This window comes from Schistocerca americana, chromosome 1, assembly GCF_021461395.2.
Source record: "Schistocerca americana isolate TAMUIC-IGC-003095 chromosome 1, iqSchAmer2.1, whole genome shotgun sequence".
Taxonomy (NCBI): Eukaryota; Metazoa; Arthropoda; class Insecta; order Orthoptera; family Acrididae; genus Schistocerca; species Schistocerca americana.
In genome coordinates, this window is record NC_060119.1 from 1,142,046,303 (window position 1) to 1,142,060,456 (window position 14,154).

The following is a 14,154-nucleotide window of genomic DNA, read 5'->3' on the forward strand; positions in this document are numbered from 1 at the left end:
ACATGCGTCACTAGTACGGCTTTTTTTAATGAAACATTTGCTGAACTATGTGATAAGGATCAGCCCATTAATCTGAGGCCACCTAAAAAGTAATTACTATTATTTTATAAAAGTGAGTAAACCCACAGTGTCTTGAAATTTCAGATATTTGATTATTTGGTGTTATTTATGGGGTGTTCTCAAATTCCTCTTAGAGTAAAAAGACAGTGTGTGTAAATTAAGAAGTGAATACTGTACATTTCTTGTCTGTCTTAACGAAGGGTGTTGTACCACACTAGTCAGTTGCCTACACATTGTAATAACTGCTACTCTTTCACTCAGCTAGTGCAACAGAGTGGAATTCATTGGCTTACAAGTTTGCTCCTGTAGCATAGAATTCGGATGTCTTTGTTTCTGTGGCGTCACCGCCAGACACCACACTTGCTAGGTGGTAGTTTTAAATCGGCCGTAGTCTATTAGTACATGTCGGACCCACGTGTCGCCACTGTCAGTGATCGCAGACCGAGCGCCACCACACGGCAGGTCTCGAGAGACTTACTAGCACTCGCCCCAGTTGTACGGACGACTTTGCTAGCGACTACACTGACGAAGCCTTTCTCTCATTTGCTGAGAGATAGTTAGAATAGCCTTCAGCTAAGTCCATGGCTACGACGTAGCAAGGCGCCATAGCAATTGATAGTTATCGTATGAAGCATGTCTCATCAAGAATGATGTATACAAATGATGGATTAAAGTTAAGTATTCCAGAAGCTACGTACTTTTCTTTATAGCATTCATTACGTATCCTGTTTCAGACCTCACGCCATCCTGCGTGAGCTTATAGCGTGCATTTCGGCCTTCTCTAGCAATATAACAAGTGGCAACGAGGCTTAAAAGAGGATTTCGCATTCGTATTGCTCTAATTTACTTGTCATGGCTTCGCCACAATCTCCAGATGTACTGTCCGAATTTTATCGCTTGCAGAATCAGCAGACGCAGGCGTTATTGGATGCCCTTGGACAGCTCGTCCAGGGTCAACGTGCAATGCAAACCGATGCGGCGGCCGCTGCTTCACCGCTACCGCAGCCACAACATGCTGTTGCACCACCTTTTCGTCCTTTTGATGCGGCACTGGAAAGCTGGACGGAGTGGTCCCGTCAATTTGGATTCCATCTCACCGCCTACAGAATTCAAGGTAAGGAGCGGCAGCCTTTTTTGTTGGCATGCGTCGGAGTGTCCACGTACCGTGTGATAGTGAAATTATTTCCCCGATGCAACGTAGTAACTCTGTCCTACGACGAAATTTTGTCGGCATTAGATGCATATTTCAAAGACTCAGTCAATGTAGTTGCAAAAAGGTATACGTTCTTTCGTACAAAACGTACGGCCGGTCAGACTAATAGGGAGTGGGTTGCAACCTTGCAAGGCATTACTAGGGATTGTGCTTTTGAGTGTGAATGTGGACTCCCTTATTCAGATACAATGGTGCGTGATGCAATTGCACAGAACGTTTCTGATGTTCGTATATGGGAGCAAATTTTGAAACTAGTCAATCCCTCCCTTCAACAAGTGATAGACATATTGGATAGGCAAGACACACTTGACTTTGCTCAGCAATCATTTGAAACTTCGCCAGCTGTGTGTCACATTAACCGGCCCGCCAGGCGAGCTGCACGGAACTGTAAACAGCCCTCGCGCACGTCCGCGCAGCCACGTGTCCCGCGCCAGCATGCAGATGCAGTAAAATCATGCCCGCGGTGTGCTACTAGACATTCGTGTGAAAATTGCCCGTCACGCCAAGCTCTTTGCTTTTACTGTAATAAGAAAGGACATGTTCAAAGTGTTTGCCAGAAAAAGCTCCGAAAGGACACTCACAACCATTCCAGGCCCTTTGCTTCGCACCGGAATCGAACCAAGAATACTCAGGCTCGTGAACCTTCGCCCATGGAAATTCATGTAGTTAATTCCACTCCGTCCAGTGCCACTCTCTCTAAAAGTGACTGTGTGCGTCCCACAAAAAGTGTGCGTCGACGTCGCCGGAAATCACGTCAATTAGCAAGTGATTCTGTACCAGTGTCTGTTCACGTTGCACGAGACAGTCGCTCTTGTCGTCAGCAGGACAATAAACTGTTTGCAGACTTAGACATTCATGGCAACGTGATCCCATTCCAGCTCGATACCGGAGCTGTACTTTCACTAATCAATAAAGACACGTACAAACAACTGGGCACACCTCCGTTGCGTGCCGCAAATGTTAAGCTCACTACATATTCAGGTCGCCCGATCCCTGTGTTAGGACAGTGCAGCCTGCTTGCAACATACAAGGGACAAACAAAACTTGTGTCATTTTACGTCCTTCGTTCTTCTTCTGCAGTGAACTTGTTTGGTTTAGATTTATTTCAGTTGTTTAACTTGTCTATAGTAAATCAGGTCCTATCAGTGAACCAGACTGTGCCTTCAGCCAGTGTTTCTAGTCTATGTGAAGAATTTGCAGACATTTTTGCACTGGGCCTTGGTTGCGCTAAGAACTATAAAGCACATTTGGATCTGAAAGTAAACGCACAACCGAAATTTTTCAGAGCACGCAATGTTCCCCACGCATTGCGTGATGAGGTCGCAAGAAGATTACACGATTTAGAATCACAAGGTGTGATTGAACGTATGCAGGCTTCTCTCTGGGCTTCACCCTTAGTAATATTGCCAAAACCTTCCAGAAAATTGAGACTTTGCGTGGACTTCAAGGCAACAGTGAATCCACAACTAGTCATTGCAACTTTTCCTTTACCCCGCCCGGAAGATCTTTTTGACAAACTGTGCCCGGGTACATATTTTTCTAAGCTGGACCTAGCAGATGCGTACTTGCAAATACCGGTGGACGAAGAATCCCAGCGTGTGTTGGTGGTTAACACGCATCTTGGTTTGTATTGATTCAAAAGACTGCCATTCGGGTGTGCGTCCGCCCCTGCATTGTTTCAGCAATATCTGCAACTGTTTGTGCGCCGGTCCCTACTGCAGCAAACTATCTGGACGATATTGTGATCTCCGGAAAGACAGAAGACGAACAATTTAGCAAACCTCCGGACATTATTTCAGGTCTTGCGACAAAATGGTCTTCGCTTGCGGAGGGACAAATGTGTGTTTTTTGCTCGTGACTTACCATATTTGGGACATGTAATCAATGCCCAAGGCATACATCCAAGTCCAGAGCACCTCCGTGCAATACAAGACTTGCCTTCGCCGCAGAATTTGAAGCAGCTACAGAGTGTGTTGGGAAAAATTAACTATTACACCCGGTATATCCCACATGCCTCTTCCATTTCAGCTCCGCTTCATCGTTTACGCCGTAAAGGTGTTCCGTTTGTCTGGACGACGGAATGCGAACGCGCCTTTCGCCAGTTGAAATCGGCGTTGCTTTCAAATACTTGCCTTACGCCATTCGATCCCCAGAAACCCCTTTTGTTGATGGTAGATGCATCGGATTTTGGGATCGGTGCTGTGCTTGCGCACAAAGATGGCTCGCATGATTGCCCTATTGCCTTTGCATCCAAATTGCTGTCGTCTGCGCAAAGAAATTATTCACAGATCGGGAAAGAAGCTTTGGCTCTCGTATTTGGTGTTACAAAGTTTCATGATTTCTTGTATGGTCGTCACTTTACCATCATCACAGACCACAAACCTTTGACATCGCTTTTTTATCCGAACAAGCCTGTACCTCCACGTACAGCGCAGAAATTTATTCGCTGGTCTATTTTCCTCTCGCAGTACCGCTACGATATCTTGTATCGGTCCACTGCTAATGCACGGAAATGCCGATGCGTTGTCTCGTTTGCCTGTTGCTGAGGATTGAGCATTCGATTCTTCCGAACTTGCTTGCATGTTCATTGGTTCGGAAACCGATGACGTGGTCGAATCGTTTCCGATTGATTTTCGGCGTGTAGCTACAGCCACAGCTGCTGACCCTGTCCTTGCTACGGTTTTGCGTTTTGTTGCTACGCAATGGCCCTTGTCAAAGTCACGGATCGAGGATCCGTTGGTTTGCAGATTTTTTGCTCACAAGGAGAGACTTTTTGTTCGACGTGGTGTTTTCCTGTTGTGTTCTGATAATGATCAGTCCCGGGTCGTGGTCCCACGTTCGTTACAGTCCTCTGTCTTACGGCTTCTCCACCAAGGACATTGGGGTATAGTGCGAATGGAACAGCTTGCTCGTCAGCACTGTACTTGGTTCGGCATCGATGCTGCGATTACAAGTATGTGCTCTTCTTGCATGGCGTGTGCCGAACAACAATCCGCACCACCGCGGAAATTCTTTGCATGGCCAAAAGCCACTTCCCCTTGGCAACGCTTGCACATAGATTTTGCTGGTCCATTCTGGAATGCTCGATGGTTGGTTGTAGTTGATTCCTTCAGTAATTTTCCTTTTGTTGTCAGGATGTCTTCCACGACGTCTTCAGCCACCATCCAAGCGTTATCCGCTATCTTTTGCATTGAAGGTCTTCCACAGACTATTGTTTCCGACATTGGCCCACAATTTATGTCCGCAAAATTTCAGTCATTCTGCAAGGCTAATGGTATTCAACATCTCACATCTGCGCCGTTTTCGTCTCAGTCAAACGGTGCCGCTGAACGATTGGTCCAGATTTTCAAGTCACAGATGTTGAAGTTGAAAGAGTCGCATTCTCGGGAGGACGCGTTGTTGCTCTTTTTGTCTTCATATCGCTCTCAGCCCCGAGATGGTCGCTCGCCGGCTGAGTTGCTCCATGGTCGTCCTCATCGAACCTTGATGTCTTTGCTGCATCCGCCGCATCAGGTTCCTGTGCAGCGGCAGACTCCTGCTTTTGCTCCAGGCGACGTTGTATTCTATCGCAACTATCGCGGTTCACGGCGTTGGCTCGCAGGGCGCATTCTTCGCTGCCTCGGCCGCGCGATGTATTTGGTTTTGGGGGCCTCTGGTGAGGTGCGTAGGCATCTCAATCAGCTGTGCCTCTGTCGTCGCCTGGGTTCTGCCACTCCCCGTCTGCTTTCAGCGACGGTGCCGTCCGATCAGTGCCCTGGGGACCCATCTACTGGCTCGCTTCATCCCCAGGTGTTACCGACGCTGCCTTCCACTTTGCCCCATGGCGACGCGCTGCCGCCGCCGCCTGTTCTCCCACCGATGCCGCCCGCAGTGGACGCGTCGCTGCAGCCGCCAAGCGCCTCCCTGGGTCACGCGCTGCCGAGCGCTTCCCGTGACCAGCAGTCCTCCGCCATGGAACTCTTGCCCGCTCCGGACCACATGGCGTCTTCGCGCGTCGGGTACCCCGACACGATGGAGGTCGACCCTTCGGCCCCTCCTGTCTCTTTACGGGCGCATACACTGCATGTTGGCGTGCACCCTGGACTAGGTTTTCAGGCGTTTCCTAGATCCCCTCGGACCGAATGGCCGGGTGCAGGTGGCACAGCCTCGCCAGTTGTTAGGCTCCCCACCTCATCGCATACGCCAACATGGGGTCCTCCCCACGGCGGGCGGAGGCCTTATAACACGACCGTTCGCCGATTTGCGGGGGAGGAATGTGGTGTCACCGCCAGACACCACACTTGCTAGGTGGTAGCTTTAAATCGGCTGCGGTCCATTAGTACATGTCGGACCCGCGTGTCGCCACTGTCAGTGATCGCAGACCGAGCGCCACCACACGGCAGGTCTCGAGAGACTTACTAGCACTCGCCCCAGTTGTACGGACGACTTTGCTAGCGACTACACTGACGAAGCCTTTCTCTCATTTGCCGAGAGATAGTTAGAATAGCCTTCAGCTAAGTCCATGGCTACGACGTAGCAAGGCGCCATAGCAATTGATAGTTATCGTATGAAGAATGTCTCATCAAGAATGATGTATACAAATGATGGATTAAAGTTAAGTATTCCAGAAGCTACGTACTTTTCTTTATAGCATTCATTACGTATCCTGTTTCAGACCTCACGCCATTCTTGCGTGAGCTTATAGCGTGCATTTCGGCCTTCTCTAGCAATATAACAGTTTCCTAGTCAAATCATGATCTACGTACTGCTCATGTCTTACTACTATGTGCAGTTTTATACTTTATTTATCCATTCTTTTCAGGCCATTATTCTGAAAGTCTCTTTTCTTTTGAGAATCTTCATCACCATCATCATCATCATCATCGTCGTCATAATCATCCTTTCAACTTGTTTAATGTGTTATATAAAGCCTCTTGCTGAAACATATTTATATTGTATACTTTCCAAACGATGCAGGCTTCAAAAGTTTTTATCCTGAATTAAATGTTTTGTCAAGCATATTCCTTTTTCCATAAATATGCAATCAGAAATAATATATTAGTGATTTATATCCAGCTTTATATGTAACCTAATCAATAGCTCTACCATTGCTACTCATACATTTTCATGCACTTACATCATTACTACTGGGTGATTTATTTCTTTAGAAACTGCCAAAGTGCACGCAGAAAGGTTTACAGTTTTATCAACCAAGACAAAAATTACCTATTTTAATCTTGATCTGCACATATCTAGGAGGGGAGAACAATATTAAAAAGTTCTGCCACCAAATAAATGCAGCAGCTGCATTTTTCTTTTTCTTTTGAATGCCATGAGCAGTTTTAGCCCCAAAGGCCATTTTCCAGTTGTAATGGGGACATCCTTCTCAAGAATTACTTTTCCTCAACAGTAGTTGTCAACACCAGTACTTATTATTGTTCAAATTTTGGACAAGTCAGTATCATCTCAGTTGCTTTTCAGAAAACTTTCATATAATTTTATACACAGTATAACAGAGATGCTGAGTTGTGATGCTCCTGTGTGTGGTTTCAGCTGTCTGAGACTGCAGATGCGTGAGCAAGTTGCGTTCGCAAAGTTATGATCTGTCCGTTCATTCATTGATGTCTCTGTTCACTGTAATAAGTTTAGTGTCGGTGTTTTGTGACTGCACCGCAAAACCGTACGATTAGTAGACGAAAGTAGTTGCCTCTCCAATGGGAACCGAAAACATTTGATTGCAAGGTCATAGGTCAACCGATTCCTCCACAGTAAAACATGTCTGATATATTCTATATGACACTGGCGATGGCATGTGCGTCACATGACAGGAATATGTTGTTGACCTACCTAACTTGTATACTTGGCGAATGGGTAAAATGATTCTTCTACCTTGCCCGATTTAGGTTTTCTTGTGGATGTGACAATCACTCCCAAAAAAGTGATCGCACTGGCTGGACGGACAGACAGATAATAATTCTCCGGATATAAAAAATTAAACTTTTCACTCAAGGGGAGACTTGAACCAAGGACCTCTAGTTCCGCAGCTGCTCACGCTAACCACGGGGGTCCTGAGCTCACATTATCCTTGACGTTGCCTATCTTGCACATGGGCTACTGAGTTTGTATATTTTGCTTATTTTTTTCATAGTTCCACACAACTTCTTCCTGTTTTCTCGATTGATCTGTGTTCAGTTTTTCAAGGCCTATCCACTGTGCCAATTTATAACTAAATCTGAGGGGGGTGCGATCGGGAGGTTCCCTTGTAAGAGTTCTTGGGTTCAGAGTCAGCTGTGTGCATTGTTATTTAATGAAAATTTTTGTGCATACACATTACTCATTTGAAACTTTTGAAAACATCATAGTGCATCTACATAAAATTGCTGGAAATTAGGGAATTCTTTTTCTGTCCTATATGGATGAAAATATTACGTAAACACTCAACTTGGTACTTGGATTTTCCTAATTAGACTTCTGGTTTCAGTGAATTAATAATTGAGAAAGTACTCTGAATTGTGGATAACAAATAACAGAAAACATGGTTATGGTAACAGAAGAGATTACCACAAATGTCTCTAACATTGAGGGTAGCAAAATGGAAAATAATCTTGAGATTTTTATCTGCCACAGTACCTGTACTGGAAAGAATCAGTGTGAAGCTGCCTATGCTTTATGATTGAACCTCGATTTGATAACACTTGGGAACAAATACAGACGACTTGTGCCTGCACGTCATGCACCTGGCGGCAGTGAACAGCAAGCGAATTCCAGTTGGCAAGCACTTCGTGGCACACGTGGCACTCCCACCTAAAACAATGAAAATTGCAAGTCAATATGTACATGAAGTGTAGCTCTGATTAACATACAATAGGAAAGACTATTTTAACCACTCAGCAAATACCTCTACTTTCTTCACAGATTCCCTATATGAAGGCTGGGATGGAAGCATGAAGACATATAAACATAAATGCAGGCAATCATAAGTGTTGGCTAAGAAAGAACAGTCATACACAAGCTGAAAACAAATCCTGACCTAATCATCCTACCTGCAGATAAAGGTTCCACAACTATTGTTATGGATCACAGTGTCTACCTGGTAGAATGCCTCCACCAATTATCTGACTCCCACACCTATAAACTCTGCCAGATGGATTCTATCCCAGAAGTCCAACACAAACTCCAATTCCTCCTTTAAAGCATTAGGTTCTTCACTGAACATCTCCTCACCCTGTCACATCCCACACATCCACCTTCTAGATACTCCCTTCTAGATACTCCCCAAAATCCACAAACCCAACAATCCTGGACATCCCATTGTGGCTGGTTATTGTGCCCCCACTGAAAGAATTTTGGCCCTCATTGACCAACACCTCTAACAAATTGCCCATATCCTAGCCTCCCAGGTCAAAGACACCAACCACTTCCTTCACTATCTCTCCATCATCCCCATCCCTTTACCCCCTGAGTCCCACTTGTCACTGTTGACCAACCTCCCTATAAACCAACATTCCTAATGCGTATGGTCAAACCACTATTGAATGCTACCTTTCCCAATGTCCCTCACACTCCAAAGACACACCTCATTCCTCATACACCTTGCTAACTAACCCACAACTACTTCTCATTCGAAAGAAAGGTGTATAAACAAATCCACGGCACAGCCATGGGCACCCGCATGGCACCCTCCTACGCCAGCCTTTTTATGAGTCATCTAGAGGAGACCTTCCTAGCCTCCCAAAACACCAAAACCCTAGTCTGGTTCAGGTCCATTGATGATATCTTCATGGTCTGGAGCCAGATGTTGATTTCCTCCTCTCTGATGGCTCCATTCACACCTCTGTCCACATTAAACCCACCAACCACCTACAGTACTGGCATTTTGCAGCTGTCATCCCTTTCGTACCAAAAAATCCTTCCCACATAGCCTGGCCACCCTCGGACGGCGTATCTGCAGTGACAGAAACTCACTTGCTCAGTATGATGAGGGTCTCACCAAGGCCTTCACAGACAGGCCCTATTCCCCAGCTCTAGTCCGCAAACAGATTTCCTGTGCCATTTCCCCTTACACCACCAATTCTCCCAACACACCCATGAACCAGCCACAAAGGAGTGTCCCCTTCATCACCCAGTACCACCCCAGACTGGAACAACTGAACAGCATCCTTTGCCAGGGCTTTGATTACCTATAATCATGCCCTGAAATGAGGGACACCCTACCAAAGATACTTCTGACCCCTCCTAAAGTGGTTTTCTGTCACCCACCAAACCTCCAAACATCCTAATCCATCCCTATGCCACTCCCAATCCCAACACCTTGCCACAAGGGTCATATCCATGTGGAAGACCCAGGTAAAAACTTGCTCAATCCACCCACCCAGCACTTCCTACTCCAGTTCTGTCACAGGTTTATCTCACCCCATCATGGGCTGGGCCACCTGTTAAAGCATCATTGTCATTCACCAGCTCTGCTGCAATAACTGCACAGCTTTTTATATTGACAGGTCTACCAACCAGCTGTCCACCAGGATGAACTGTGGTCATGAGCAAAATAGACCACCCTGTGGCACACCATGCAGCTGAACAGAACATGCTTTATTTCAATGGCTCTTCACCACCTGAGCTATCTGGATCCTTCCCTCCACCACCAGCTTTTTTGAACTGCACAGATGGAAGTTATCCTTACAACACATCTTCTGCTTCCATAATTATCCCGGCCTCAACCTACGTAACACACTGTCCACACACCCTCAACCTAACAGTTTCCACCCCCTCTGTCCTATCATCGCCTCCCCATTCTCACCTCCCATCCTGTTTATTTGCAGCCCACTCCTCTCCTTTTTTTCTGAACGTCCCTGCCTCAAGACCTACTGACACTGTGCCTGTTGGCGGTCCAGTCCCCCCACACTCCACCAGACAGCGTTGATCTCTCTCTACCCACCTGTACACTACAATCCTGTTCACTACCCCCCCCCCCCCCCCACCTCCTCCTCCTCCCACTTCATGTTGCAATCTGAACTGAGATGCTGGAGAAGGCAGTCATTTGTGCGTGAGGTGAGCTTGCCTGTGTATGTGGGAATGGTGTGTGTAATGTTCTAACCAACCCTTGGGTACATGGATTTTTTAATTCTAATCATTTCATTTATGAAGAAAATATATATCCACAAACATAAGCTATATGTATTCAACCAGGTATTTTGTAAAGGAGGTAAGAACACAAGACACAATATTGTCATCTCTACACATAAGTAAGACGTTCTCAATCTGTTCCCAACATTGGTCGTACAGCATGTATTTTAAGTAAAAGACTACCAGCCACACATCAATGAGCCACTCTTCAAAATGACAGCTTAAAAATCCACCTTAGCTAATGATAAATTCTATAAACTCCCTGACCTGTACTGAAGAAAGTTATTCTCTCTTAACACCTGGAGATATCTGGTACTCTATCACATACCAGCATTTCTCATGTACAATATTTCGACAATGTGGATTGTTATCTTCATCAGCTGCTACCTGAAACTGCTTGTCAAGTGGAATAGGCAGTCTGTTTGACGAGCAGGCAATGAAGTCATTTGAGACAGATCACAAGCTCAGATCATAGAAAGATGGAGTAGGAATTTGGTAATGCCCTTTACAAAGGAATCGTCCTGGTGTTTGTCTTAAGTGACTTAAGGCTGCATGGGGATCTGAACAGTCATGGTCCTAAATGAGAGCACAATGTGCTAACCACTGCATCACCTCACTTGTTTTCTTTTTTTCTTCTTCTTCTTTTCTTTCTTTTAGTCCCTTCCCACCCACCCTGCCTCTGGCATTAAGGCAGCAATAGAATGAGGAACTGTATTATGATTTTTAGACAAATAATATTGGATGAAAGAATTCAGTACATCAGTCTTCTCTCTGTCACACTCCATTTTGGAATCAGTACAACCACTGTGCTACTGTGCTGATTACTTCCAATGATGTACTGGCTTTGTATAAGTCTTAAATTTCCTAGGATTTTGTTTTATTTCCTAGGATTTTGTTTATTGGATCAGGAGGAAGAATTTTGCCCTTGAATTCATTAAATGTATCTCACATTGCTGTCCTTACACTAATTTTGACTTCATTGCTTTTAATTGTTCACTCCATTTACATCTGTAATCACACTCCTTTTGGTTTCATAATGCTGTAGCAACATGGCTACTGAACTAAAGCTTGGGCACCCATCCTTCACAACCTTGTTGAGAACATTCCTGTCTAAAGCATAACATACAACACTTCTGCATTTTATTCAATGATACTCTGCATTTTCAGTCACAGAGTTTGTTGTTGACTGCTGAAGTAGTACATAATCTGTTTCTTTTCGCATTTGCTAATCAGAAATATTGTCTTATTCCCTGTAACACCTGTAGTCATTGGCACTGTAACAGTCATATAGTACATGAATCAAAAGTTTGAGGTCAGCTTGTCACCAAGAGATCTGGGATGTTACTCCCGTGAGCCTTTTCTGCCACTTTTGAATGTAACTTTTGGGTAATGCATTTTGTATGCAATTATACAATTCCCTATCTCCGCCACCCCCCCCCCCCCCCCCCCCCCGCCCCCCATGAACCATGGACCTTGCCGTTGGTGGGGAGGCTTGCGTGCCTCAGCGATACAGATAGCCGCACCGTAGGTACAACCACAACGGAGGGGTATCTGTTGAGAGGCCAGACAAACGTGTGGTTCCTGAAGAGGGGCAGCAGCCTTTTCAGTAGTTGCAAGGGCAACAGTCTGGATGATTGACTGATCTGGCCTTGTAACAATAACCAAAACGGCTTTGCTGTGCTGGTACTGCGAACGGCTGAAAGCAAGGGGAAACTACGGCCGTAATTTTTCCCGAGGACATGCAGCTTTACTGTATGATTAAATGATGATGGCGTCCTCTTGGGTAAAATATTCCGGAGGTAAAATAGTCCCCCATTCGGATCTCCGGGCGGGGACTACTCAAGAGGATGTCGTTATCAGGAGAAAGAAAACTGGCGTTCTACGGATCGGAGCGTGGAATGTCAGATCCCTTAATCAGGCAGGTAGGTTAGAAAATTTAAAAAGGGAAATGGATAGGTTAAAGTTAGATATAGTGGGAATTAGTGAAGTTCGGTGGCAGGAGGAACAAGACTTCTGGTCAGGTGACTACAGGGTTATAAACACAAAGTCCAATAGGGGTAATGCAGGAGTAGGTTTAATAATGAATAGGAAAATAGGAATGCGGGTAAGCTACTACAAACAGCATAGTGAACGCATTATTGTGGCCAAGATAGATACGAAGCCCACACCTACTACAGTAGTACAAGTTTATATGCCAACTAGCTCTGCAGATGACGAAGAAATTGAAGAAATGTATGATGAAATAAAAGAAATTATTCAGATAGTGAAGGGAGACGAAAATTTAATAGTCATGGGTGACTGGAATTCGAGTGTAGGAAAAGGGAGAGAAGGAAACGTAGTAGGTGAATATGGATTGGGGCTAAGAAATGAAAGAGGAAGCCGCCTGATAGAATTTTGCACAGAGCACAACTTAATCATAGCTAACACTTGGTTTAAGAATCATGATAGAAGGTTGTATACATGGAAGAACCCTGGAGATACTAAAAGGTATCAGATAGATTATATAATGGTAAGGCAGAGATTTAGGAACCAGGTTTTAAATTGTAAGACGTTTCCAGGGGCAGATGTGGACTCTGACCACAATCTATTGGTTATGACCTGTAGATTAAAACTGAAGAAACTGCAAAAAGGTGGGAATTTAAGGAGATGGGACCTGGATAAACTGAAAGAACCAGAGGTTGTACAGAGTTTCAGGGAGAGCATAAGAGAACAATTGATAGGAATGGGGGAAAGAAATACAGTAGAAGAAGAATGGGTAGCTCTGAGGGATGAAGTAGTGAAGGCAGCAGACGATCAAGTAGGTAAAAAGAAGAGGGTTAGTAGAAATCCTTGGGTAACAGAAGAAATATTGAATTTAATTGATGAAAGGAGAAAATATAAAAATGCAGTAAATGAAGCAGGCAAAAAGGAATACAAATGTCTCAAAAATGAGATCGACAGGAAGTGCAAAATGGCTAAGCAGGGATGGCTAGAGGACAAATGTAAGGATGTAGAGGCTTATCTCACTACGGGTAAGATAGATACTGCCTACAGGAAAATTAAAGAGACCTTTGGAGATAAGAGAACCACATGTATGAACATCAAGAGCTCAGATGGAAACCCAGTTCTAAGCAAAGAAGGGAAAGCAGAAAGGTGGAAGGAGTATATAGAGGGTCTATACAAGGGCGATGCACTTGAGGACAATATTATGGAAATGGAAGAGGGTGTAGATGAAGATGAAATGGGAGATACGATACTGCGTGAAGAGTTTGACAGAGCACTGAAGAACCTGAGTCGAAACAAGGCCCCCGGAGTAGACAACATTCCATTGGAACTACTGACGGCCTTGGGAGAGCCAGTCCTGACAAAACTCTACCATCTGGTGAGCAAGATGTATGAAACAGGCGAAATACCCTCAGACTTCAAGAAGAATATAATAATTCCAATCCCAAAGAAAGCAGGTGTTGACAGATGTGAAAATTACCGAACAATCAGTTTAATAAGCCACAGCTGCAAAGTACTAACACGAATTCTTTACAGACGAATGGAAAAACTAGTAGAAGCCGACCTCGGGGAAGATCAGTTTGGATTCCGTAGAAATACTGGAACACGTGAGGCAATACTGACCTTACGACTTATCTTAGAAGAAAGATTGAGGAAAGGCAAACCTACGTTTCTAGCATTTGTAGACTTAGAGAAAGCTTTTGACAATGTTGACTGGAATACTCTCTTTCAAATTCTAAAGGTGGCAGGGGTAAAATACAGGGAGCGAAAGGCTATTTACAACTTGTACAGAAACC

At 44.9% G+C, this 14,154-nt stretch overlaps 1 protein-coding gene across 1 annotated transcript in view; it reads right to left on the reverse strand.

Moving 5' to 3' along the window:
- LOC124597277 (zinc finger and BTB domain-containing protein 17-like) overlaps window positions 1-14,154 on the reverse strand; it is a 71,993-nt gene that overhangs the window by 26,037 nt on the left and 31,802 nt on the right. Inside the window, exon 5 of the mRNA XM_047135928.1 lies at window positions 7,883-8,056. Coding sequence (XP_046991884.1) covers window positions 7,883-8,056 — 174 coding nt within the window. The remainder of the gene's footprint in view (window positions 1-7,882; window positions 8,057-14,154) is intronic.